Source organism: Tachysurus fulvidraco, chromosome 1 (assembly GCF_022655615.1).
Source record: "Tachysurus fulvidraco isolate hzauxx_2018 chromosome 1, HZAU_PFXX_2.0, whole genome shotgun sequence".
Classification (NCBI taxonomy): Eukaryota; Metazoa; Chordata; class Actinopteri; order Siluriformes; family Bagridae; genus Tachysurus; species Tachysurus fulvidraco.
This window is the reverse complement of record NC_062518.1, coordinates 30,756,809-30,784,052: the sequence shown is the minus strand read 5'-3', so window position 1 is coordinate 30,784,052 and position 27,244 is coordinate 30,756,809. Positions and strand designations below refer to the sequence as shown.

The 27,244-nt window shown below is 36.9% G+C and overlaps 2 protein-coding genes across 5 annotated transcripts; both read right to left on the bottom strand.

Annotated features, from left to right (window-relative positions):
* Window positions 1-1,525: 1,525 nt before the first annotated feature.
* Window positions 1,526-10,811, bottom strand: sepsecs (Sep (O-phosphoserine) tRNA:Sec (selenocysteine) tRNA synthase). The gene is made up of 12 exons (XM_027169000.2): window positions 10,637-10,811; window positions 10,330-10,463; window positions 8,707-8,861; window positions 7,153-7,271; window positions 6,906-7,064; window positions 6,461-6,614; window positions 5,855-5,957; window positions 5,636-5,765; window positions 5,140-5,231; window positions 3,230-3,323; window positions 2,996-3,086; window positions 1,526-1,998 (listed from the first exon to the last, which is right to left on the bottom strand). Exons 2-12 carry the CDS (start codon window positions 10,441-10,443, stop codon window positions 1,752-1,754), a joined length of 1,458 nt encoding a protein of 485 aa, XP_027024801.1. The 5' UTR covers window positions 10,444-10,463; window positions 10,637-10,811; the 3' UTR covers window positions 1,526-1,751.
* A 219-nt stretch (window positions 10,812-11,030) lies between these two features.
* Window positions 11,031-26,240, bottom strand: aco1 (aconitase 1, soluble). 4 transcript variants are annotated; one of them, XM_027169174.2, is made up of 21 exons: window positions 26,129-26,240; window positions 22,005-22,144; window positions 21,409-21,577; window positions 20,460-20,597; window positions 19,361-19,430; window positions 19,074-19,257; window positions 18,345-18,484; window positions 17,644-17,815; window positions 16,745-16,845; window positions 16,287-16,403; window positions 15,957-16,116; window positions 15,700-15,835; window positions 14,624-14,708; window positions 14,379-14,535; window positions 14,137-14,261; window positions 13,949-14,053; window positions 13,616-13,758; window positions 13,378-13,525; window positions 12,893-13,015; window positions 12,579-12,764; window positions 11,031-12,351 (listed from the first exon to the last, which is right to left on the bottom strand). In XM_027169174.2, exons 2-21 carry the CDS (start codon window positions 22,099-22,101, stop codon window positions 12,235-12,237), a joined length of 2,673 nt encoding a protein of 890 aa, XP_027024975.2. In that variant the 5' UTR covers window positions 22,102-22,144; window positions 26,129-26,240; the 3' UTR covers window positions 11,031-12,234. The 4 variants fall into 4 exon arrangements, with proteins under 4 accessions (XP_027024975.2, XP_047666520.1, XP_047666527.1 ...); XM_047810564.1 differs by lacking the exon at window positions 26,129-26,240 and adding an exon at window positions 25,900-26,022; XM_047810571.1 differs by lacking the exon at window positions 26,129-26,240 and adding an exon at window positions 25,949-26,006.
* Between the last annotated feature and the right edge of the window lie 1,004 nt (window positions 26,241-27,244).

Sequence of the window (27,244 nt, the reverse complement as noted above, 5' to 3'; positions counted from 1 at the left end):
GCAATAATCATGCTGTCTAATCAGCATCTTCATATGCCACACCTGTGAGGGGGATGGATTAACTCGGCAAAGGAGGAGTGCTCACTAACACAGATTTAGGCAGATTTGTGAACAATATTTGAGAGAAATAGGCCTTTTGTGTACATAGAAAAGCCTTAGATTTTTTAGTTAAGCTCATGAAAAATAGGGCAAAAACAAAAGTGTTGCATTTATAATTTTGTTCAGTGTAGTTCAAATCCCACTGGTTCTTAATTTTTAGGACACCCTGTAGTTACTGCATAATTAAGATTACACTTTCCAAAATGGTTCATTGGATACTTAAGGGTTCTATGTAAGCAGTTTTGCATGGTAGCCTCTGAAAGGGAATCATTTTGTTAAAGAGATTTTAGAGAGACAAACCAAAGTTGCTAGGCATCAGTTGTTCCAGTAACCTACAGTAGCTGTACATAAATTCCTGTAGGTCAGTAAAGAAGAAAAGAATTAGTACGTTTGTGGTGACACAATGGCACAGTGGTTGAATTGATGCCTCACAGCTCAAAAGGGCCTGATCCTGAGCTCAGGTTACTGTTAGTGTGGCATATAACATGTTCTCCCTGTGAATGTTTTCTCTGAGTACTCTGGTCTCTTCCCAAGTATAATTAAAAGATAATATTTGGACTTGTTGCCTGTAGGTGTGAATGTGTGTGCGTGTGCACTGGACTGTCCTCGCCACTGTATAATGCAATGCAACAACATGCAAAATGCAACAAGTGTATGTGCAATGCAGGTAAATGGTATGGATGAGCAATTATCACTTGCTGGTTACCAGATAATTCATGACTTAAGCAAGTCAATTTTAGTGCAATAAAACAGTCCCTACTTATCATATTGAAATTCAAATCCAATTATTATAACCTATGTTTTGGAAAGTTAAGCAAAATGGCATTTGCTGGAACAAAAATAAAAGTACCACATGTACCACAAATTAAATACTATGCCATTCTCAACATACTTGAATTCTCCTTTTTTATTTAAATTTTAAGAATATAAAATAACTGCCTAAATGTCTACTGCTAAACCTCCGCTCCTGAGGCACAGAGCACATGCACTCGTACACAGTGTAAGTGGATTAGTAAAGGTGATTTCAGTTCCTCTGGCTTCTATTCAAGTTTTCAATATAATCAGGTATAGGTTTCATAACCTCTCTTGTGTTTCCCTGTGGGCTCCCCATTTGTATTCTAAATGGGTTCATATCCTTGGCAGTAGCACACTGTTTTATATCCAGTGTTACTGATCCACAACGTAGGGATGAAGCATACATTTCACTGCTAGCTCCTTTCTTACTGTATATCCTTCTTCAACTGCAGTTGTGGTCGCAATTGGTTTAGTTCCAATTGAAGCAAATGTGTACCTTTCCACGATGCATATCCTTAAACATATTGCATATCATAAGAAGGTCTTGTATAGTAATATGATATTTTTTTAACCCTTGCAGACACCCCCATTTAATAGCTTCTGTAAAAACTATGCTGACTCATTAAAGGGATGAAATGAAATAGATTTATTAATAAACGTCTTCATTCAAATTCTGGACCAAATATTTTGGCCTGATAGAGGAGACCTGCAACTAAAAAACTCAGCATGCAACACTTTTTAAAGCTACTTTCCAGTTTTAAAACATAACAGGAAACAACTGGCTTTTTATTGAACTTTGTCCAGAGGAGACTTGCAATCAGACAGATCTCTCAGATTTTTTTAAAGCTGTATTCGGTTTAAGGAACTGTTTGGTCATCAGGACTTGAAGGTGAGGACACTGACTCGCACTTCTCTCCCTTTGTGTCTTTCTTAAGACCCTTAAGGCATTTGTCCAGCCTTTTTATGGAGAGTGACACATCTTTTTTGGTGATGCCAACAGCAGAAGCAGCATTAAGGTATGGGCATGGGTAGGCATCCGAATGTGACATGAAGCCACAAAATGTGTGTCCGCTCACAGTCTGTTCAGCTCCCAGTGGCACAACCCTGAAACAACAGGGAGGAAATTCAAACAGGAACAATTTTAGAATCTACAAAAGATCTGCCACTCTTTTAAAAGAAGGTTAAAATGTGGTTGGGAAATCATTCTACAAAAGGAACTGTGTTAAAGTACTTTTCATATGATAATATTGATAAAAGAAAATAATACTGAATGCAAGACCAGTTATTGTACCATAAAATTCTAACAGTTTACTCTTAATACTCTTCATACAAACATACAGCAACTTGCGGCAACGACATGACCAGAGAGTGTTCAATGAGATCTGAAGATTTATGGCAACATGAGCAACAGTAACCATTGGCCACTAGCTGTGGATGTGTCCAGAGACATGACAAAGTGGATAAAAGTTAAACTTTATGCAAATATGGACTAATTTGTTGCAGCGAATATCAATAGAAAAAAATTGTGGACTGCATGTGAAAAGTGGCCAGTAAAAGTGTGTTAGGCCATGTTTCCACTTGCAATTATAAAACTTGGCAACAACACTAAATCCTCTCATTAATACTAAATTAATCCTCACATTAGTACACAATTATTCAATTATTCAGATTATTCACATTGATCTGAAATTGGCTCTTACTATAGGAAAATGTGGAACCTTTGGAAAATACCCCTTAAATCTCCCAGGACCTGTTGACATTGCTCACCTATATAAGTGCATACCTTTTTCTATTAGTTTCACTGCAGATATACTATTATATAATACATATACAGTATGTTAAACTGAACAGATTTAATTAAAAAAAATGGAAAGTTAATGGCTTGAGATAAATGAGGAGGTTCAATCATGAATATTGAAATCAAGAGTTCTTAGAAAGAACAGCAAATTTAGGGATAAATACAACTGAATATTTAGGATAATATAGGAACATGGTGTGTAATAAAGTAGTACTCCATTTGAGATAAAAGTCTGACTATAATGGGTATTAAAATATTCTGCAGCTATTGGTCAGGACTGCCAAGTTAGCAGAAAAAGCTCACCTGGCTCCCGACACCTGTCTGGTGAAGAGCATAGAGCCCAGCTGGGTAACGGCTTTATCACAGTTAGCCTGAAGTCCATCCAGGGACATAGCTGAGGAGGAGAAAATGACAAAACCACAAACATTGATTTATTCTCAGCTCACTAATTTTACTGACCTACAATAACTTTCATAAGGAAATAACTGAAGCAGTGTGTGCAAGTGTTTTGCTGATGAATAAACGAGTGTGTCTTACCCAGTGATATGGGATTATGTGGTGTGTGCAGCAGTCTCTCCCCATGTCTATCAGCCAGTGTCTTCAGCTCTTGAGCCAGGTGGGTGTACAGCTCCTTCAGGCAGTGTAAAGACACAGTTATAAATAGCCACACAATGATCAGCCTTTTCTTGCTGCACATACTGTTTACTGCTCATGTTGCAATTTTCCATCTGCTGGCCTACTCCCTCCATCTGCTTCTCTATTCCTCACTCCTGCTGTCCTTCTGCCCCTTTCTCCCTCCCTCTCCTTTTTATCTTTCTGTCTTTCTCTACATGCCTTTATTATCATCCCATTAGGTAACCTAATGCTTTAATGGCAGCTGTGAACTATGAATAGCTGATGCAGCAGCACATGATAATAAGTCCTGTGTGCATGTAGTAAACAATGGAATGTTTCATTTTTTTTCCTGTTTGTTTTTGTCTTGAAGATGCTGGTAATTATAATTCAAATGTATTTTTCTAGCATGTATGTAGTACTGCAGTCATAAACAAACCACACTGGTTATTTAGATTTCACAACCTTCCAAATGAGAACTGACATTTACATTATGTTTCATGATGAATGAGCAAGACCTTTAGAAAGCAAAATGATCATTTATTTTTAAAATTTACTAAACAAAAACAAATCTAGTCACTTTCATGCTTGTTATTCAGAAATACACAATTTTACAGGATTCATAGAGTTTCTATTAGCACTTTTGTAGGTATAAACCACTCTACATTTTGTCCTGTCAAAGTCAATCAGATCCTAACACATTCCAATTTTTCCTGCTTCCAACACATCCACTTCAAAAACTGACTGTTTACTTCCTGTCTTAAATATCCCACCCATTTGCACATGCTACTTTAACAAAATCATCAATGTTATTCACTTCACCTGTCAGTGTATTTAATGTTATGGCTTTAATTTTACTTTCAGTTTGCTAACGAAAACTCCACAAATGAAAATTTTGCTCAGTGTCTAGAATGTGCATGTTACATCTGCCATAAAAATTATATTGGCTTTTGCAACCTTAATCACATAATTCTATTCAATTTAATTTTATTTGTAGATTCATTTTAACAATGGGCATTGTCAGGATGCAGCTTTCCAGACATACACAAATATTTCAGATGTCTGATGCAATCGAAATGGCTCTAATCCTCATCTGCATGGCACTGGATATAACTGCATACTATATAGTCAGAAAATGTATTTTTGTTCATTTATGAACTTATAAGCAATTTGAGTAGGAGTATCAGAGTAATTTCTGAGTACAAGGCATCAAACTTACAGTAAGTTTGATATTAAATGGAGATAAAATGTTCAGTAATGAAGACTTGAGTGTAAACTGTTCTTAACAATCGCAGTCCTAATTCTACTAAAAGAAGAACATGCACAGACATCTTTATGGTTTAAAATACTTAAGGTACTTATTATACATTTGAGCAGAATACCAACTGTATTATGGACAATACTTTATACATAAACTAATCTTTATACACACTGTATATTGTTTGCTCATCATGTTGATTTTTTCTTTGGGTTTGTTGGTTTTTGATTGTTTTCTCCTATCCAGATAGAGATAAATGTACATATGTAAATACAGCATGCTCTGTATCATATGAAGGTAATATAATGTTCCGTTGTTACTTTTTTAAGCCAAGAGAAGAATTATTGCAGCTACTCCTTTGTGACATGGCAATTTATCCACATGAGCTTCAGTACATGCAGGTGCACTAAAACAACTACCCCAGCCTTTTTGTTTGTAAAAGCCTCAGCTCCCCCTCAATCAATATTTCCAGCTGGCTCTCTTTTCACTTTTGTTAATGTTAGCAGGTGCTGCAGAGGAAGAAACATTCCATCATATTGGGCATTGAATGTATTATTGCACTGTGTTGGCGTTGTACCTTTCTCTCAGCCAAGAGTTTCTTATAACCACTGGCCCCGAGGCTGAGCAGAGTGATAAGCACATCCAGAGATGGGGAAGCTGATGCACGACCTGTTGGAGGGCAATAAATCAGGATAAATTATTTTTCATATTCATAAAATATTTGTGCTATCTGTTTTGTTAGAAAAGGACCTCTGTCAGTTAAAATGAGTCTACTAGGAATTGTAAGAGATATAGAGAACTCAACATAGTAAAAACCTGTCCTGAACGGAGTGCACAATCAATATTACAGCATTTGGTATTCTCACTGCAGTAGGAGTGTGGAAATGGTGCAGATGGTATTAAAAAAAAACATGCTGAGAGAAATATTATCTCAAGTCTAACAACCAAGACCTCAGAAGTGGTATTCTGAACGTTGAGTCAAATAAACAGCAAATAAAGTAAATTGTTCAAATTGAGTCTGTAATTCAAAAACACATTCAGAGACATAAACTGTAAGTGATTCACACACTAACCAGGATACATTTTACTGATCTCTTTAATGAAGTCTTCATCAAAGCCTGCAATTATGGCACCTCCAACAGGAACCATGAAATTTTTGTCCAAGCTTTGAACAAAGGCATCAATTCTGCCCACTCGTGCACCCTGTAAATGCACTTGATTAGCTGACATGTCTGAACACTAAGCAAAGTCAACAACAAAATGCTACAGACAGAAAAGCATGTGTACTTTACCTGCTGTATGAGGTGCATGCATTTAGATGACTGCACTCCATAGGCATTGTTGACTATATGAGGGATGCTATATTTGGCACACATAACAGCGAGCTCTTCCAACCTGTACAATAAGAGGCAAAAGAGTTTTCTCTTAGAACTTACATATATTGCTTCTGAGTGGTGCTACAGAAAAGTTGTATCAGGAATTTCCATGTCATGCTGAGATCACAATTCACAATGATGTCACAGCATCTGTCATATTTAGCATTGAACACAGAACATTCACAACCAATTGGAGATGGACTGAGGGAGGTAGAAGTGGCGTAATCTCCCCCCATTAATGACAATGATACCAATTATATGCAGACGTGAACAAATAGCAATTTCCTCTGACAGTTACGCCACCCCATAAAAATGCATGAGTTCACGTACCTCAGAGGAAGCATGTTAAAGCCTACACTATTCCTGGTTGGTAACCTTAAATATAGTTTATAACTCTATAACTATATGCAAAACATTTAATTACTTATGCCACTTCTTTTGATACCATGGGATGTTTTTTCCGGTTAAATAGCTTTAAAGTTCTGAGGTCTGAGAAAGGGCCTAACTGGCCAGTTGACCTGCCTGTCAGGGACACGAGGAGCAAAACAGGAAGTGGTGGAATGGACACAGAGGATATTCTCAGCTCCCAGCTCTTCAATCTTCTTCTCCACAGCCTCCAGGTCTGTCCGCAACTCATCTCCTTCCAGAATATTTTCAATGACCACCGGCTCAAACCCTGCTCAAATTCAGACCGGACAGTAAATATCTTTCATAAGTTATTTAACATAAAATAAACACACTGCTTGTGTGTTTATCTCTCCACCACAACTGAACGGTGTTGACCATGCAGTGACGTTCTGTTCTGTGCACAATATCAACCAAAAAAACAACAAAACATTTCGAAATATAACTCAAGTTGTCTTCCTGCAGGTAAACAATAACACTGACTATAGTGTCTGATCGCGTTTTCTTTAATGAATAAGCTGAATTATTTTGTAATGTCATATTGTAGATGTCGGTGTCATACCTGCAGTGACCATGGATTTGAAACAGGACTTCTGGTCAATGCGTGGCCAAAGAATATAGCGTGCCGATGGCCTCCTGTGTCGAAGTGTCAGGAAACACAGGGTCAAGCTCATTCCAGTTGCCATGGGCACCACAAAACAGGACGACACACTTCTTACACCTGGGTGAAGAAAACAGCTCCATCCAATACCTTTATTAACACAAGAAAGCTATTTCTCCATGGGTTTAAGCAATCCTGTGACATTCACCGCTAAATCTGAGAACATCCAGCACTACTGAATTGGTGATCTTGTTGAGGAGACTGGATCCAGCGGCCTTCGGCTGAACGGCAGCGATGTCACCAGAGCGGCCGATGCCGTGGATCAGTCTAAAATAGAGAACCGAACATGAAGGCGCTTTGCATTATTCTGCAACATTTTTATACATCTCAAATGTTACATGTATTCAAACAGAGCATTCAGTGATATATAAACAAAAAATGGTTACAACAACATTTTATTAATTATCCTTGGTTGAGGATCTATGAAGCTTGATCTATGAAGTATCTGTAACTACTGTATTCTTTGTTGTGGAACACACTAACACAGTTATCATTTCATGATTATTGCTATTGTCCTGTAAACTGCTTGAGTATTACTGTAAAAGGTTGTATATATTTTAGGCAAGATTCTGGTTTTGCATTTTTCACTTATGTATTTGTTATATATTGTTTGGTAAATACCGTATATATCATCATGTCTATAACATATCTTAGCTTAATCTGTGGTTAAGCAAAATCCTCAGCAGACAGAAATTTATTTCATTGTTTTTGTCTCTCACAACCACTGCCTTACGTGTAAATGAGCAACTTTAGAAAATATATTTGCTCCCTTCATAGCACTCATCATGTCTTTATCCTTGAAAATCTTGTTTCGCAAAGATAACAGGTAACATTTAAACAAGTATATATACCCATCCCAGAGCTGTTTTGTAGCACTTATCCTACGCAGAGTCACAGGGAGCCTGTAGCCTATCCCACGGGACTCGAGGCAGAAGGCGGGGGACACCCACACAGGTGCCAACCCTTCACAAACCACAAACTCTACACAATACAGAAAATGTAGAGATGCGAATAAGCCTTCAACGCATGTCTTTTGACTGGGTAAAGAAACCGGAATACTAAGAAGAAAAACCCCAAAGCGCAGGAAGAATATGCAAGTGTTTGCCCCTTGCATAAAGTGCAAAGCCAAAATGCCCCCCCAACCCCTGCTGCATACATTAAATAATTTTATAAACGTTTCAAAACAAATCATTCTCATACAATCAACTGGCAAGAATTAATTGCGGTATCTATTATTTAAAAAATTTTGCCTTTGCAATTTTTTAAAAATATACAAGATAGACAGAACTTTTATTTAATCTAATGTTTAAGGCTGATATTTGTTGGCTCTTCTTAATGTGTATGTGAATTTTTTCCTACTGTTTTGCTTATGTTACAAAAGTGTAAAAAACAATTCGTATGACAATTAATTGTCAGTCACAATGTAATATTTGTGAAATGAGCACTCAGGTGTGATGTTATTCTTTAATATGTAGCTCATCATTTATGAGTTATATTATAGATTCTATTCAATGTTACACAAGGCAATTGAAAAGACAAAGCTCTTAGATTTATCATCAAATGCATGGGTTTGCTATAAACCTTACAAACTACTAATGCAGCAAGTAATATTTAAATTCCCTCTCATTTTACCCAGAGCTGTGCCGTAGCTCACCAGGCCACTACTTCTAACAACGTAATCAAAACAAATATTATCAGTAACCTGTAATGTCTTCGGGCCACCAAGTCAGAGGCAACTCGACCCTCTCTCTCTCCAACTCCACAGTTTCCTAAGAAATTATTGCTGTCCATAACAGCGAGCTCATTCAGAAAAAGCTCTATGGTGCTTTCACTCCATCCCTCCTCTGGACACTTGCCCTGGTAAGACAGGAAAAAATCAGATGACAGATGAACATGGTGTAAAATGAAAGGCCTAAAATCTAAACCTATCAATAGCTCAACAATCAAACTATTAGGGATAAGCGATGCATTATATCATGATGTTTTATCGATTGCATAATAAGGCTGATGTGAGGCAAAATGCCCTGTGATGGGTTGGCACTCCGTCCAGGGTGTATCCTGCCTTGATGCCCGATGATGCCTGAGATAGGCACAGGCTCCCCGTGACCCGAGGTAGTTCGGATAAGCGGTAGAAAATGAGTGAGTGAGTGAGTGAGTGAGGCAAAGTATTACACATGAACACATACTTAAGGGCAGACAGGAAGCTTGCATTTTTGATTTGGAAGTGGTCTGTAATGCCCTAGTGGGTTTATGATAAAATAAAAAGCTCTAAATCTTTTTGTTCTAACATTTACATTTACAGAACTTGAATACTTGAATGAAGCACTATATATATGTGCCTGTCTTCCAATTTGACAATATATACTCAATAATGTCTCACAAAATTTCATAACACTGACAGTCACATATGAAAAACATGCATCACAGAAGACAGAAATTGTAGTGACATCATTGTCCAAAAGCCTAAAACCACACTTAAAATCTAGCATTTCTTTTTAAAAAACAAAAGATTTCTGAATTTTGAAATTTTAGGTCTAATTATTTTATTTCTAGGTCCCAGTTTGAAGTTAAACAGAAGATATCGACCATGTTATCTCCTTGGTACAAAATTTCAAAGTCAAAATTTCCTAATGTCTAATCTCTTCTATTGGAGCATGTGATCAGACGAGACACTCTGATGTCTTTGATCTAATGTGGATCATAAGGATTTGCACAAACTTGTGGATTCCATGCCAGCTCGAGTGCATACTGTTATATAAGCAAAACAAAAAGGGGTGAACAATCCGAATATTAGGAAACTCAAGGTCATGTAATGTGTTCATTCCAGTATTTCTGCACACACAATATTGTTTGAACATACACCGCTGTTTTTGTGTATTGTCTTGTGTGTATTGTCTTTGGTGTGACGTCTTGTATTTTTTGTCTTTCTGTCTTTTGTCCTGCACTGTTTACACCAGGTTGCACAGATGCACTTTATGTATCTAAGACTAGCTTACAGTACTAAGTCCTTATAGCGCTGTCTTTGTACTATGTAACACCAGGGTCCTGGAGAAACCTTGTCTCATTTCACTGCGTTACACTGTGCAACAACAATATATAGATGAAATTACAATAAAAGCTTCTTGACTTGACGCAAACATGTCAAAGATCCCAACAGTTATGGTTAATAATATCACATATCATTTGGAATATTTGTTGTGTTGAATTAGACAAAAGCACACACAATAGTGCTCTGAGACTTTTCGACCTGACAGCAGCAGTATATATTAGTGGTGTGTAATAAATGTGCAGGATATTGTTCAGCACAGGCTTGTGAGATGTTTACCTGCTGTAGCAGAGTCCTGATGAGTAGCTCATGACTGCGCCGAGCCTGCACACCCTGCCTCATGTAGGAAACAGGCACCAGCTTCTCACACACACGCAAGTTTTCTTCATTCATTCCTGACGCTTTCTAACAAACTGTACACACAAACTGAACATGTGAACAAGTCACTACTGGGTGTTATTCCTGTTTTCTAGATATTTCTGCTTTGCACTAGAACTAAAACTTCTCCCACTTTTATTGTTATTCTGTAACCTGCTTCAGAACACATACAAACACAACCTTTATACAATTTGGCCGGTTTACTTACTAAATGCTGGATAAACGTGTCTAAATAATGATTAGTCAGCCTGGGTAAGTCCTAAATGTTATTCATGTGGATATGTAATGCACTAGATATGGTGCATAACCCATTATTTCACTCCCTAAACAGGGCACTTATCTAGGGAGAATGGAACAGCTTTGGGTTCCAGTCCAGCCAATGACAACCACTATACACTTCCTGTTTATACATCTTCCTAAACTCAGCCCACTGACGGATCTTTACTGCTTCAAAATAAAAGTCATGTCTGCTTCTTTTAAAGATGCTGTTGGATTGTTTTATCATTTATTATTATTATTATTATTATTATTATTATTATTATTATTATTATTATTATTATTATTTTAATAAGAGCAGTATAAATTAAAACACTAAAATCATCTGAAGTCATCTAAGTTTATTGGAGTAGCTAATGAATCACAGAGGCGTGTTACATCACAATAGACAAGTGAAACACTTGCTATGTCTATCCACAATTATTTCTGAAATGTAAAATTTCTCACTGCAGCATATATTGTTATCTTTAATGTGATGTTAAATATCCATATGACTGATATGAAATCAAGTTAAGAAATCATGAACAAGTATATGATAAAGTCTTATTATGATGCTGTATGACATTTTCATTCATTCCATGTTTCTCCAAAAGAACACAATTTAAGTGAACTACAGCAAATGGCACAACTACTGTATGGCTGACAACTCTTTCATTACCAAAAAAAAAACAAACAAAAAAAAAGTACAACTGTACATGGTATGGAATGACGAACAAGCTTAATTGAACAAACGTATACAAGCGTCACAGTGTACTTTAGGCACTTACAGGTATCTCACACACTAACAAATCATTTGGTTAGCATACAAATATGATCGACACACTGAAATATACTGATTTATGCAAAATGATACAGATAGATTTCACAAAAGAAAAATTCTGCATTTTAGTCACCAGTAAATTTATTTATAAACAGTACAGTTAATAGAGAAAGTTGTACATAGCAAGAAAAAAAATCTTACCATATAGCAGCAGTGAACTGTTATGTAGTGCCCATCATGACAGAAAACACTTTCTGTATAAAATTTAAAATGAGAGCTAATTTCAAAATGTAAATTTTAAATTAATGCAAACTAGACTGTCTGAGACACAGTGAAGTTTATTGTTAGGCAATACTGAGGTATGGCTAGAAATGAGACAACTGCAGAATATGCGGCCAAAAATGAAATAAAATTCTCTCCATCTCCAATTCACCTCTTACAATCACAATTAACTGTGATGAGGAGCTAGAATATTATTGAGTTTTTAAGATTAGGGACCCTACACAGTGATGATTTATTTGAGCTTCACAGATACAGTGATATCAACCACCACTGCCAACATTAAACACCAACCTCGAACACTTTCATATAGTGTTTTCCAAGCTGATATGTGTTGTATATGCAGTAAAGACACGTTAATTCATAAGCATTTAAATTCATTTCCGAGTCACAAAAACAACTTATTTCTAAACAAGGGTTTAAACAAGAGACATGAAAAATGATACTGCTGGTGAACTTAGTAGCTGCACTGGAGGGCGATGAGACAATCTCTACTTTTCTGTCATCTTGCGGATCATGTAGTTCAGGATGCCGCCGTGGTGGAAATAGGTGAGCTCCACGTCGGTGTCGAAACGCATTATAGCCTGGAACGTCTTTCCATTGTCCAGCTTCAGAGAGCAACATGAAAGCATAAATAGATGTGACCTTAATTTCACTAAAGGGAAATTCTCAACTGAGGAATCTCTTTTTCAGAAAGTGTTTTTAGATGTTAACCACAATCAAGTTGTTAAATATCATAATTATTGTGTTAACGCAGTTAATGCTGTGTATAGATGTAATACTGCAAAATTTATTTAAGGAAATACAGCAAATATAATGTACAGGCAAAGGTTACCTTAATGTCAATAATCATTCTGGGTGTGAGCTGTTCAGGGATAACCACAGTGTAGCGCTCTCGGCCACTGAGCCCCAGGCTATCAGCCGTCTCTCCAGGCAGATATTCCAGAGGAATGATCCCCATTCCCACCAGGTTACTGCGGTGGATACGCTCATAGCTCTCTGCTAGCACAGCTTTGATACCCTGAGGGCATCAAGACACATTTTTGTAGCTCACAGAAAATATGCGGACAATCTTCATATATTGTGCCTCTTCTGATCTTAGTGATGTTAGTCAATAACATTAGATAAAATTATGTACATGATGCTCACCAAGAGGAACGGGCCTTTGGCAGCCCAGTCTCTGGAGCTTCCTGAACCATACTCCTTCCCAGCCAGCACCAGAAGTGGATAGCCTGCCTCCTGGTACTTCTCTGCAGCATCATAGACATCCAGCTGTGGCAGAGGACATAATTTAATGAAGCAGTTTGTATATTATCGAATTTAGTGCAACTGTACTAGGAACATTAAATCCCAACCTGTGTATGTGTGTGTAGGTGAGGTTCAAGAGCTGAATGTGTGTGTGAGTGAGAGAGAGAGAGAGAGAGAGAGAGAGAGAGAGAGGCAGGCAATAAACCTTCTTCGTCTTTCATCCAACACACCAGTCATTTAGCCTTGTGTTTCTATGCTCTTGTGCTACAATTTCAAGTAATAAGCATTTTTGGAAATAAACTTTGGAAATAAACTCCTATATGGCAACACATCATCTTTATTTATTCAAGTCTTTTTGTGCTGGTGAGGTCAGATGCCTGTCCTACCGTCTCCCCTGTAGGTAAGTAGATGGTGCAAGGCGCCTGCTTGTTGAGGAACTTGTTGAAAATGCGGATGTTTGCAAACGTTCCCCGAGCCATGACAGCATCATTACCACGCCGAGAGCCATACGAGTTAAACTCTCGAGGTGTTAGTCTGCAGGAAGGAGAAAAACAATTACTCCAATCTTTCAAAATGGCAAGTTCCAATCCAGAGAACAACTATTAAATATCAAAAACGTCTCACCCGCGACTGGTCAGGTAGCGAGCAGCAGAACTGCTACGAGCTATGTTTCCGGCTGGAGAGATGTGATCCGTGGTCACTGAATCCCCCAAATTGAGAAGCACATATGCATCTTCAATACACTTGGGCTTTGGAAGCTCTCTGGTCTGAAATATAAAACATAATTTAGCCAAGCTCTAAATGCAAGCATTTTAATTGTCTTTAAAAAAAATCTATTAGTTCTACAAGCTACACTGTTTCTTTACTTTTAATAGTTTAATTGTGTAGTGTGAAACTTTAAACTAATTTATGAATTGCTGTTCCTCAGAGAGAGCAGCAGGGAGGTAATTATATTACCAGTCCATCAAAGAAAGGTGGAGACTTGATGTAGGTGGACTTAGGGTCCCAGGAGTAGAGTTTTTCAGAAGGCGCAATCAGAGAGTTCCAGCGCTCATTTACTTTCTAAAAATAAATAAATAAATAATCAATCACATCCTATATACTTCAAAGCAGTCATACACTTTCTTAAATCATAGTTTCCTAACCTCCACTTTCTCATAAACCTCTTTGAACATGGCGGGGATAACAAACTTCTTTTCCACAGCCTGGATCTCATCCCGTGTGGGCCAAATGTCCCTTAGATAAATTTTCTTTCCCTCTGGGTTCACCGCTATTCCAACACACACCAAACAGAACCTACTGATCTAATTTCACTCTCTGATCCAAAGAATTCGTTTAAGTAAATCTGATATTAAATACAAACAACAGACATTCAGATTTCACTCACCAATGGGCTCCTTTTCAAAATCAATTCTTACTGTTCCTGCAATTGCATAAGCAATGACCAGAGGAGGAGAAGCTAAGTAGTTGGCACGGGTGTTGGGGTGAACACGCCCTTCAAAGTTCCTGTTGCCGGAAAGAACACCTGCTGCTACCAGATCTCCCTGAGAAGAGAAACAGTATCATGGCATCATATTCAATAAACACTTCAAGACGTACAGCACAGTTACAGGAACGTTGTACAGTATTTACCTGGGTGATGGCTTCTACCACTGGCTCTGGAAGAGGACCACTGTTTCCTATGCAGGTCATGCAGCCATAACCCACTACATCAAAACTAATAAGAGACAAATACATCAAATGCTAATTATGATGTCATTTCTGTGGAGGCAGAAAATGATTTAAGGATTCACATTAAAGACCCTGTTTTATATCCGTCATAATAAATATACAACTGATAGCATTTCTATTTGTGTCTCTTGTGTTGGTAATTAATACAAAACAATAAAAAACAATTGTGATCTTACCAAGTGAAAATATCTTGAATATATTCAAACATTATCCACAATTTACTATTAAACGATTACAATAAACCAGATCTGATTATTAAGATATATTAATAGATATTTTACTAATATTATTAATAGATTTTAATAACATATTAATAGATTATTTTTAAGTTTGTTTTAAATATTCTTATTCTAATGACTTTATGCATAACAGTAAGTCTATATTCACATCAGTCACTGCATTGTTTTCATATGCTGCATTTGTTTTTGTTTTTTTAGATTTTCTCTTTTTATTTTGCTCTGGTCAAATATACAGTCGATGTCATTCCTTTTTTTTAAATTGTTACTCCATGCAAAATTTAGAATATTATTTCAGATTTTTTAAATCCCCTTTTTTTCCTGACCCTATTCTATATGATTCTGTTTTAAGATTATAGACAGTGGTAAAAGCATTTCACTACATGTTGCATTGTGTATATTTGTGAATGTGACCAATAAAATTTGAGAATCCTTCTAGAAATAAATGCTTGAAATTATCAGCCAATAGAACAAGACATCAAAACTTTAAATTAGTGTAAAAAATTAATAAATGTCTAGAAATAAGTTTAATAATGCTTTATACTTAGTTTCTTGTAAGATTTTAATAGGAAATGCTAGATCATTCATTTCGAGTATATTCAAGATATACACTTGCGAAGGTGTATTTTTTTTGCACTGTACTGATCCTGTTTCTACAGTTAAAGTATTAGTGTATTAAATACTTTACAATAAGGCCAACATGAAGTTAATGTCATTCACTGCAATGCATTGATATCATACCCTAATTCTGACAGGTATTCCATTACACCACTTTCCTTCAGATAATAGGTGACCACTCCACTACCAGGAGACAGACTAGTCTTAATGTAAGGCTTCACACTTAAGCCACAATGGATGGCTTTCTTTGCCAGTAGACCTGTAAGGGGATAAAGAAAGCATTTATCCTTTATGTTGTTTGCTTTTTAAAGATACTAGTATAATCGCCTTTAGGAGTCTAGGGGGTTACAGAGAAATGACTTAAGTGTACACATTTTTACCTGCACCCAGCATGACAGAAGGGTTACTGGTGTTTGTGCAGCTGGTGATGGCAGCGATAACCACAGAACCATGAGAGAGAGAATAGTCCACCCCATTATACTGGAAGGGTATGCTGACATGATGGCGTTCAGATGGCACCTGAAAACCCTTAAAGCCTTGCTAAAAAAATAAATAAATAAATAAAAGAGGGGGAAAAAAGATAACGACAAGCAAACTTACAACTAACTTTTTACAAATTCAAGGTAATAAACAGTAGATAAGGCAGAAATGTGAAAATACAGACTTATACAAGCTCAGTGTGGTTTACACTGAAATGGAACACTATGTACCTTGGCTCCTAAACAGGTCTCAAAGTCCTGCTTCATATCCGATATGCTAACTTTGTCATGCGGCCGCTTCGGTCCGCTGCAGCAAGGGTCAACTGTGCTGAGATCGAGTTCAACAACCTGCATAAAAATATGAATATGGGGATCTGAGTGTATAGAACCAAACAAACACCAAGTGAAGGTGCTTTATTTCTATACAAACATATATTAGTTTATACAGTTTAAAGCAGCAATACATATTGCAAAAATGTCAAATCTTTTGGCTCTTTTGAGCCTCTATGACAACTGACTAATCTAAAACAGAATAAAAAAAAGTTAGTAGTATTTAGTTTTATACCGAATTAATTGACTCTTTTGGTCCTAATTCACCCAAGGATTGCTCAAAATACCAACATACCAATGTGTGTGTGTGTGTGTGTGTGTGTGTGTGTGTGTGTGCGTGCGTGCGTATGCGAGTATACCTTTGTAAATTCTGGATCCTGAGCCTGATTGCTGTAATCCCTAAACATTCCAACTGCTTTCAAGTATTGTGTAATGTAACTAAGCTTTTCAGCATCTCGCCCTAATAAAATAAAAAAAGCATTACATATCATATATACCTCTCAGAAAGTAGAAACAAGTATACTACACTCACCATCCACTTTATTAGGAACGCCTCTGCACTTGCACATTCATACAGTTATCTAATCAGCCATGTAACAGAGCAGTGCAGTGCACAAAATCAAGCAGATAGCAGTCAAAATGTTACAGAATGGGGAAAAAGTCTAATCCCTGTGACTCGTTGGTAACAGATAGGCTGGTCTGAGTATTTCTGAAACTGATATGGGATTTTCATAAAGAAGTCTGTCTTTAGAGGTTATACAAAAGTGAGATAAAAGAAAAAAGAATAAAAGTTTCCAGATCAGCCATTCATGAAATACTCAAACCAGCCCATCTGATACCAACATCCAGGCCTCAATCAAACTCGCACAGATCACACCTCAGTCATATGTGTTCATTCACTGAAACTCTTGACATGTATCTGCATGTGTATTGGATTGCACTTGTGCCACATTCTTGGCTGATTACATAAATGTGTCAATGTATTAGGTGTTCCTAATAAAATGGACAGTGAGGGTATATGGCCAAAAGTATGTGAACACCTGGTCGAACAGCCATATTTGTCCCACCCACTTTATACTTATATTAACATCCACCCTCAGGCAAGTCTTTCCACTAGATTTTGGAGCATGGCTATAATTGATCTATTCACATCCTGGACATTGGTGACTTAAGTAAACGTATATATATGGCCATATATTGTATGAAGTCAACACAAAATGCACTTAATATTAATGATCTGAAATCAGTGCCAGTGTACCTGTCTGCTCGAGATACTGCACACTAATGTGGTCAACAGGGAAGAAGGCGGCTGTAGCACCATACTCAGGGCACATGTTGGCAATAGTGGCTCGGTCTGCGATAGAAAGCTGAGCCACACCAGGCCCAAAAAACTCCACAAACTTCCCAACCACACCAACCTGACGCAAATGCTGTAGGAAATAATTAAGAGAACAAGCCACAGGTTTACTCGCACAGGTTTAAAAAAATTGTCATAATCTAACAATGGGTCTCATTTCTCCAGATGGATATGAATAAATTTATGCAGAAATCATTAGTACAAGCATTTACACAATACATTTGATATTCATGAAAATAACATGTGGAGCTTAAATTGCTTTAAAGTCTCTATTAAAAAAACATACTCTTGTTATTTCACTAATTAGAGAATATTAAAAAAACCAAGGACAAGCAAACTAAGAAATTAAGACAAAATGAAACTTATTTCATTATGACAAAATAATGCGTCCCTTTAAATGGAAAACAGTCATAAATCAGAAACAAAATCCCTCAACCAACGGAAAATTCAGGACTTTCAGGGCTTATTGTTATTAATAGATTGCCTTATCCAAAAGTATTGGAATGTCATATTCTTTTGATTGTCGCTATTGACACATTTAGTTTTGAGATGGACAAGCGCAAACATTCATACACAGCTTTACTATGCACACAATGTTTTACCTTAGTGACAGTTAGGACAATATCCGTGGAGGTGATGAATTTGTTTGGTGTGCCCTGGAGTTTGTACCCAATGACCTCTGGGAGGACCATACTGATTGGTTGACCCAACATAACCGCCTCTGCTTCGATACCTCCTACGCCTGCTCAGACATATTGACATTACACTTTACGTTAAACTAGAATTAATACATTGGTCTTTATAATAAGTCACTTTATGCAGAAAACTTTTCTCAAAAACTAACAAATTACTAATAAATTATTCTCAAAACAAACAAAATAGCTTAAACAACACTACATGGCCAAATGTTTGTGGACACCTGACCATCACACCTATATGTGCTTGTTGTGAACATCCCATTCTTGATTTGTTCCCCACTTTGCTGTTAAAATATAGTTATAGTTTAGGCCACTTGAGTTCTTCTACTCTGACTTTGACAAATCACGTTTTCAAAAACTTTGTGCACAGGAGCACGGTCATGCTGTGAAAGTTTGGGGTCTCATATGTAAAGGAGCACAATGCTACAGCATGAAAAAACTTGTACAATTGTGTGCTTCCAACTTTGTGGTAACAGTGTTGCATAGATCCTCGTATGGATGTGATGGTCAGGCGTCCACATACTTTTGGCCACATAGTGTATAGCTGAGGTCACTTTATATAGCAAAATACTATAACAATATACATTCCTAGTGGTGATTTTTAAAATGTACTATATGCCCTAATACACTCACCCCAGCCCAGCACTCCTAGGCCATCAATCATGGTTGTGTGTGAATCAGTGCCCACCAGGCTGTCAGGGTAAAAGTAACCATCCTGCTGGAACACGACTCGGGCTAGATATTCCAGGTTCACCTGATGCACTATTCCAGATCCCGGAGGAATGATGCGCATATTCTGGAATGCTTTTGAGCCCCACTATGAAAAAATAAGGCAAAAGTTAGCACTTTGGTGTAAGACATTTGTAGTAAGAAATTGTGTGAAAGTATTTTATCATCATTATTACAGAATATATGATTACCTTTAAAAACTCAAAACGTTCCTTGTTTCTTTCAAATTCAAGTTCTTGGTTTTTCTGAAGACTGTCAGACCTGGATTGAATTTTAATACAAATCACTGAGCATGTCAATAAAAAACAGATACCATGTGAGAACTGGTGTCTTATACACATCCTACACATCGACAAACACGTTTCTAATTAATACAAAGCTTAACTAATACAAGTATAACATGTGACTCCCAACATAGTAACACTTCAAACTTTTTGACAGGAAAGTGTAAAAGATCAATTTTGTTGAAAATTTCAGGTGATTTCAGGTGATGTTACTGTGTGCTGTATAATCTCTGGGGTCAAAGGTAATTCCAAATTGGCTACACTTTCACAATGTGAGTACAGTATGATTATGTACTTGACAGTGCAGATAACAAACCAAAGACTTAAACCTCCCATTAAACATACAATACTAAGATCTAAATGATTTACTGGTTTTAGAATTCTTCTTAGTATAAATGAACTTGATTTTTTGGTTTTATATTTATTCCTATTTATCCCTTAGTTGGATCTTGAAAAGAAGAATTTCTCTTAAGTGGATTTGGAAAATTAATTTTAACATTAATCTAACTGAATAAATCTATTATAAGTATACTGTATACTGTACTGCCGGGCAGTTAAACTATTTTTTTTCTTAAATTTAAGTGACGTGACATACGGCTAAGTATGGTGACCCATACACAGAATTTGTTCTCTGCATTTGACCCATCCAAAGTGCACACAAACAGCACTGAACACACACACACCGTGAACACACACCCGGAGCAGTGGGCAGCCATTTATGCTGCGGCGCCCAGGGAGCAGTTGGGGGGTTCGGTGCCTTGCTCAAGGGCACCTCAGTCGTGGCCGGCCCGAGACTCAAACCCTCAACCTTAGGTTTAGAAGTCAGACTCTCTAACCATTATGCCACGACTATGTATGTGGAAACACAAATAACAAGCCTCACAAAGCCAGCATGACTCACAGCACACACATTTGTGTTGGGCTTTAAAAATAGTGTAGCCATTTACCTTAATACATATGAATTATTTAGATTACATATCATTTCAGTACAGGGTAAACAACTCACTTCCTGTTGAAGTCCACCTGGATGGAATGGTCAATGACTAAATCAGCAGGACACACGGGGTTGATCTTCTCTGGATCTCCACCCAGCTTCTTTACTGCATCACGCATTGCAGCAAAATCCACCACTGCAGGAACCCCACTGTCAACAGCAGAAATATACACTCATAGCACAACAACACTCAGAGGCACTGAATAACTATGTTCTGCTTTCTCAGCTATGAAAGCACTTGTTACACAAATATTTTGGAACTATTTAAAATCTAAATAGTGCCACTGTAACGAGCAAGGAATAAAACACAAAGGGCAGGGCTGTTATAAGAAAATAATCAACTGTGGGATGTTGTGATGCCACCACAAAGCTGATTCTTTTCTTATACCAGCACATCCCAATATCATGTTAGTAAGAAACCACAAAAATCTCTGTGCTCAAGACGCCTGCTATGGAAAACTTAATGGAACAGAATTACTGTAACAAAGCCTTGACACCGGTCACTACTCCCAAAAATGTTATATAAACATTTTGACAGAATTGTTCACCATATCATATGGAGTGCTTGCCATGCATATCTAGGAATAAATAGTTACGATAGAACAATACTAAACTAGAAAGTGGACAGTGAAATAAATCTACAGTTTACCTTGCAGACCCACTACTGTCTGAGCCATGCTATTATAGAACAGTAATCTGTGTCCCCTGGCCAATCAGAATCAAGACATCATTGTCATAAAATTATCAACACAATAAAAAAAACAATATCAAATTGATTAAAGCCATTAAACACACCACAGAACATTGGTTGTAATTAATTTACTAATTAAATATTGGATTTACAAAGGATAATTGATAGGAATATTATTATTAAGGCCAAGCAGCATGACACTAGGAAAAATAGGAAAGAAGGCAAACGGTCAAAGCTAATCATTAAAGGCTAAGGTGTAATAAACCTTACGTGAAATCCTGCAGGATTACACGAGCAGGCTTGAAGGGCACTTCCACCGCCTGAGTCTGGGTCTGCTTCCAGTTGAGGATGCGCTCCACATCTTCCTTCTTTACCAGGAACTCATCACAGTTCCGCACAGCAGACTCCAGCAGCACACGAATAGAGAAAGGTAGCTGTTCTGTATTTTTTTTTTTTTTTTAAAGTAGAGGAATTATTTTTGTTCATAGCTTTTATCAGCTTAAATTTGAGTGTTTCCCAGTATTTCAATTTAACACGCTTTCTTTTTAAAATAAAAAAGACACTTAGAAGGATTTTTTTTTTTTTTTTGGTACTCACACCATCAAAGAATGTTAAATAAGAAAACAATATTTTGCGAGAAAATGAAACAAGTTTCACTTGCAAACATTGGTTTTAACACGTTACATTTTCTTCTCTGTACATGTTAACTGGGTCAGTTGCAAGTCAAATGTACAGAAATTACAGAGAAATAATAACTAACAAAAATGTGATCAATAATAAAGTCACTATTAGAAATGATGATCACAAGATGCTTAGTTGTAATGAAAAAAAAGAAAAGAAAAAGGAAAATACAGTGGCTCTCTTACCATATCGAGGGTCATCAAGCTTTCTAAGATTGAAAAACTTGCAATCTGGCTTCTGGGAGTTCAGAGGCTCAATGATGTGTGCGTAAGGGTTACTCATAGCTGAAGACTCTCTCCTTACCCACAAGCTACCATCAATTTATCTGAAAATGTAGGCAGAAAAAGTTATTTAAAAATAAAGTCTTAAATAATTGCAAAAGAAACATGAACAGTGCACATCATTTAATCGGCATACATGGTTACACCCAAGACCATCTTTTTAAACATGCTGTGACTAGCTAAAACTCCCAATTATATGCCCAAACCTGCCACTCAGACTTGAGCATTTTAGCTCTTTTTGATGCCCCTATTTATCAGTAAAGGCTTGAGACACTGCCAAATATGAGAGGCTGGTACGTGACAAACAGGATTACACCATCTACAGCAAGTCACACAGGAAGGGCAATGTGAAATGTACCTGCTCTGACTTTTTACAGACTAGGATACATGTCAATTAATCTATCATATCTGGCAGATCCAAAGATGATAAGTGAAAAATAAGTTCCCATAAATTATGAAGCACAAACAAAACTGTGACTAACACTGGATTGTGGTGTTTGAGGTTATGTGAATTACAGCAGCCATGTTGTCATTAGTCAAGCGATTGTGTAAATTGTGAAATTTAACATGGAGTGTTATTGTGAAACTGGAGGGGTGGACTGAATAAACGCTCAGGTGATGGGTCACACCATGCTGTTAAAGCTTCTGTAATACAGCTATTAGAGATAACATCTAGTTTACCAATATTTAATTTAATTTTTTTTTTTTAATGGTGAAACAAATGCTCATTGGTCCTAAGCAATTTAAGAGAAAACAATGACCCAAAGGAAGCGACAAACATGACTAGTAAAGTGTGTAGCAAAGTAAGATTTTTGCTGCATTAATGTGCCTATGACTTGAGAAAATACTTAAGGAAACCAGACTAGCAGGGTGGTTCACTCCATTCTACAAGTGAACTAACCAGTAAATTCCATAATCTGCAGGATTGTTATACATTTCAATGTAACAGAAAATGTGGCAAAGGCAAAGTGGACTAAATGAACCATTTCCATCTGGGACAACACCACCTTTTTACCAAGGCAAACATTAGCACACTCAGGTCAATAAACATAATTTCTCAACCATCACATTCCTTCATGTTCCCAGTTTGACAGCAACAGGATGAAAATCGCTCATGAAGCACTTTCATAAGACAAAAGCAATAGTGACTAATATAGATAGCACAGGTGGGTTTACAATAACTACTATGTAGTTTTTATTTTCTTTAGGTAAAAATACTTTATTCACTCAAAAGTGGACCTGTTATGACTATATTCAACAGATTTTTCAGTGGAATCCTTAAGAAATACAGTTAACAGACTTCAGATAAATGATCAACTGTCAGTCATTCCAGATTCATCTGGTGCTTGGCTGTCCTGCCATGTCTATTGGGGTGTAGAGTTAGAAGACCTTATTTTTAATTATTTTCTAGTGATTACATGTACCAATACACTCAGACATTAAAACGTTATGCTCCTATAAAAAATGCATACAGGTTGATATGTTTACCAATAGATGTTAGCATTTTTGTATTACCTGCCAGAAGACATTTTTGGTGAACTAAAGCAGTTACATTAAGCAAGAAGTCTAGGCCAGTACTCACCACCAGTATTGAAGCTTTTTTTTCTTTTTTAGACTTTGCATGTATTAAACCCTTAAAGAAGTCACAGCAGTGCTAAGACACCAGCGCACCTCCAGCACACAAGCTTAAGACTCTAACAGATAATAATGCACTGTGGTGTGCAGGCTACTGTTTTCTGTTTGAACCTGTACATGTTGAATCTATACATGGTAAGCCCAGTGGGGTGAGTGCATATCTGTGTGAGGTTTCACATGTTCTCCCACTGTCCAAAAAAATATACATGGGGTGAATTTGCTACTCTAAATTGATAGTAGTTGTGCGTTGCGTGTCCTGCAGTTTAATTGCTCCCCATCCAGGGTCCATTCGTCAAATCTGGTACTTCCAGATACAACATAAGGAAAATCAATAAACTAGGATAATAATCACCAATGATAGATAGATAGATAGATAGATAGATAGATAGATAGATAGATAGATAGATAGATAGATAGATAGATAGATAGATAGATAGATAGATAGATAGATAGATAGATAGATAGATAGATAGATAGATAGATAGATAGATAGATAGATAGATAGATAGATAGATAGATAGACAGACAGACAGACAGAGTCAGCTCAAAAACCAGTGTAGTTCTGTAGTTATTTGGACACAACCTTTGAGCATTGTGTTGGTATGTGTTGGTACATACAAGAGATGCAGTAGAAGACACAAATTTCACCCAGATAAGAGCTTTCTCTGTACGTCTTGGGAAATTTGTGTCTTCTACTGCATCTCTTGTATGTGGAGTCCCTCTGGGTTCCGTTCTTGGACCGATTTTATTTTCTTTATATATATTACCTTTAGGGTCCATTTTTAAGAAACATGGCATTAGAGCCCTGCGCGGGACTGTTTTTATAAACCCTCACCCGCCCACTCCCGCGGATGTTTTCTTGAAAGCTTGTGAAAATTTTGATTGTATACAAATGATTTGACTAATTATTAGTTCAGGCTAATGTCCAGATTAACAGAATTAAACATGATTGCATTTAAATAAGATAAATTAATACTAATGCTAATACTCATCTTCTTCTCAACATCATGTGTTGACTCCATTCTTATTATTAGTCTACATGCCAAATCCCACCGGGTCCCGCAGATCTCCCGCTAAATTTTCTGACTGCCCACTCCCGCCCGGGGCAAAGGTGAAACCACCTGCTCCCGTGAGATTTGCGTTGGGTCCCGCGGGAGCCCAATCCCAATGCAGCCCTCTACATAGCATCTCATTTCACTGTTATGCAGATGACTTGCAACTCTATCTGCCTTTGAAACGTAACGATGCAAACTCTGTGGCACCTTTATTGAGATGTCTTGAAGATATTAAAGCCTGGATGGCCTGGTGGTACCATTAATACCCTTGATGTAGATCTGGGTGACAAAGTCATTTGTGAAGCCCATTGTAAAAAACCTGTTGGTTTTAAAAGACGGTGACTTTAAACTAGAAAAACCAGATTAATTTGGTAGTTAAATCATGTTTTTATCAGTTAAGGCAATTATCTAAAGTCAAGTCATTTGTATCTTTTACTGATTTTGAGAGGGTCATCAATGCTTTTATCCCACCTGGACTATTGTAATAGCATCCATGTAGGAATTGGTGAGGCATCTCTAACACGTTTGCAGAGGGTACAAAACACGGCTGCACGTTTATTAACAGGGACACGCAAACAAGAACACATTATACCTATATTGGCTTCCCTTGACTGGTTGCCCAATTCATTTTAGAATTGATTTCAATATTTAACTTTCAGTTTTTAAATCATTAAATAACATTGCTCCTAAATATCTCTCAAATCTACTACAGCCATATGCTCCATCCAGAGCACTTAGGTCTGCTGGGCAACTGCTTTTAGTCATTGCCATTTTTTTTATTGTTTTAATTTATCTTAATGCTTTTTACTTCTATTGTTTATTTTATATTGTTTGTACAGCACTTTGGTGAACACTTGCTGTTTTAAAAATGTGCTCTATAAATAAACTTTGATTTGATTTAATTTCCTGGAATCATAAATATAAACCAGCTATGAAGAAAATACATTAATGCTGCTACAAGTGTGCTCTTGTTAGGGACAATGTAAGACTTCTGACAAATAAACTTCCTATTTTATGTCTAGCTACACTAGCTAGCAACATGAACTTCCAGAGCCGGACTCATTAACTACATAACTACTGTATTATTAACACAATTTGCTAAATTATACCTTCGTGTCCACAAACATCCACCTTCCCTCAGCTGCAGCAGATGCCTACCTACAGAGATCACAGTCTGCTTTCTTCCCCAATGATGTGGCCTGTCTGTTGTCGCTAAGGTTAGCGAGCTAACAAGAGAATGTAATCACTATATTGTTCAAGATTGCATTCACTTGTACATCTAACATGTTGTTACCCCAAATCTACATAAATCAGGTTGCTTTATTTCACAGGACTTACCAATTTTAAACAGTAACCGACTCCTAAACACCAGCTCAGCTATTGACAATTACCTGAACTGTAGACCAGAAAACTCTCTTACCGTAATCCCCCTAGTACCACAGACTTCAAAATACAGTTCACAAATTCTCTTCAACATTCTTTCTCGTGTTATGTCGTGACAGCTAAATCGATATATGTAAACTTGTAATAGAATACAAGCATATAGATATGTAATAATATTTAAAATTTTAACTCTACGACTAATAATCTTTAAAAACGACGGTTTCTGGGTTTATTACGGTAATGATTCAGCTCTTTGTCAACGAGGGTTAGGGTTAGGTGTTGAAACCTACAAATAAAAAACACAGTCAGGTGAGTTACACCGTACAAGAAACTGCTCATCTAATTTGTATTTCTTATTTTTATTAAGAAAAAATAAAATGTTTTAAATGTTTTCAAAGAACAACAAAGCTTATCTTGAAAAATAAAATAATGTTTTATATTTTTGTTTATATTTGTATAAATATTCATTAAAAAAGGAAGAAATTTGCAAAAATTGAAACAAAATTATCTTGTATTTGTGTCTGTCTAGATTTCATGTCATTGCATATCAACACCATGCAGCTGTGAGCTATTCCATGTTCATCTGCATGGGTATTTCTTAGCAACAATAAAGGTGAAGCTTGACGTACAGCTCAGTAGCATTAGCTAGATGTAGAAACTGTCAGTGATGGAGCTCCTTCCTTCTTTTACTACCATCTCTGCTCTTCTGCATCCAGTAAGTCTTCCTGGCCTGTGCTCTATCTTTTTCCTGCACCTCGGTGTCATCCAGCACCTCCAGACTGGGGATCTGTCTGATAACATACTGCCTGGAAAATATAAGTGGACCCAAATCAGCTTAAAATCAATAGGAATATTTGTTTAATTACCGTAATTGGTAAACCCCAAATTTCTGTTCACGACTGAGAAAAAAATACATTTCAGCTCATCTAAAACTAAAGTAAGCAAAAGTGTTTTATCAAGAAATGGATCAAGATTGGAACTTTTTCCAAACTAGCCCACAAACTGATCACAAATCCAGTCCTTGAATGAATAAAAATCTTAATTTCTGGGTCTTCATGTGTTTTTGACAGG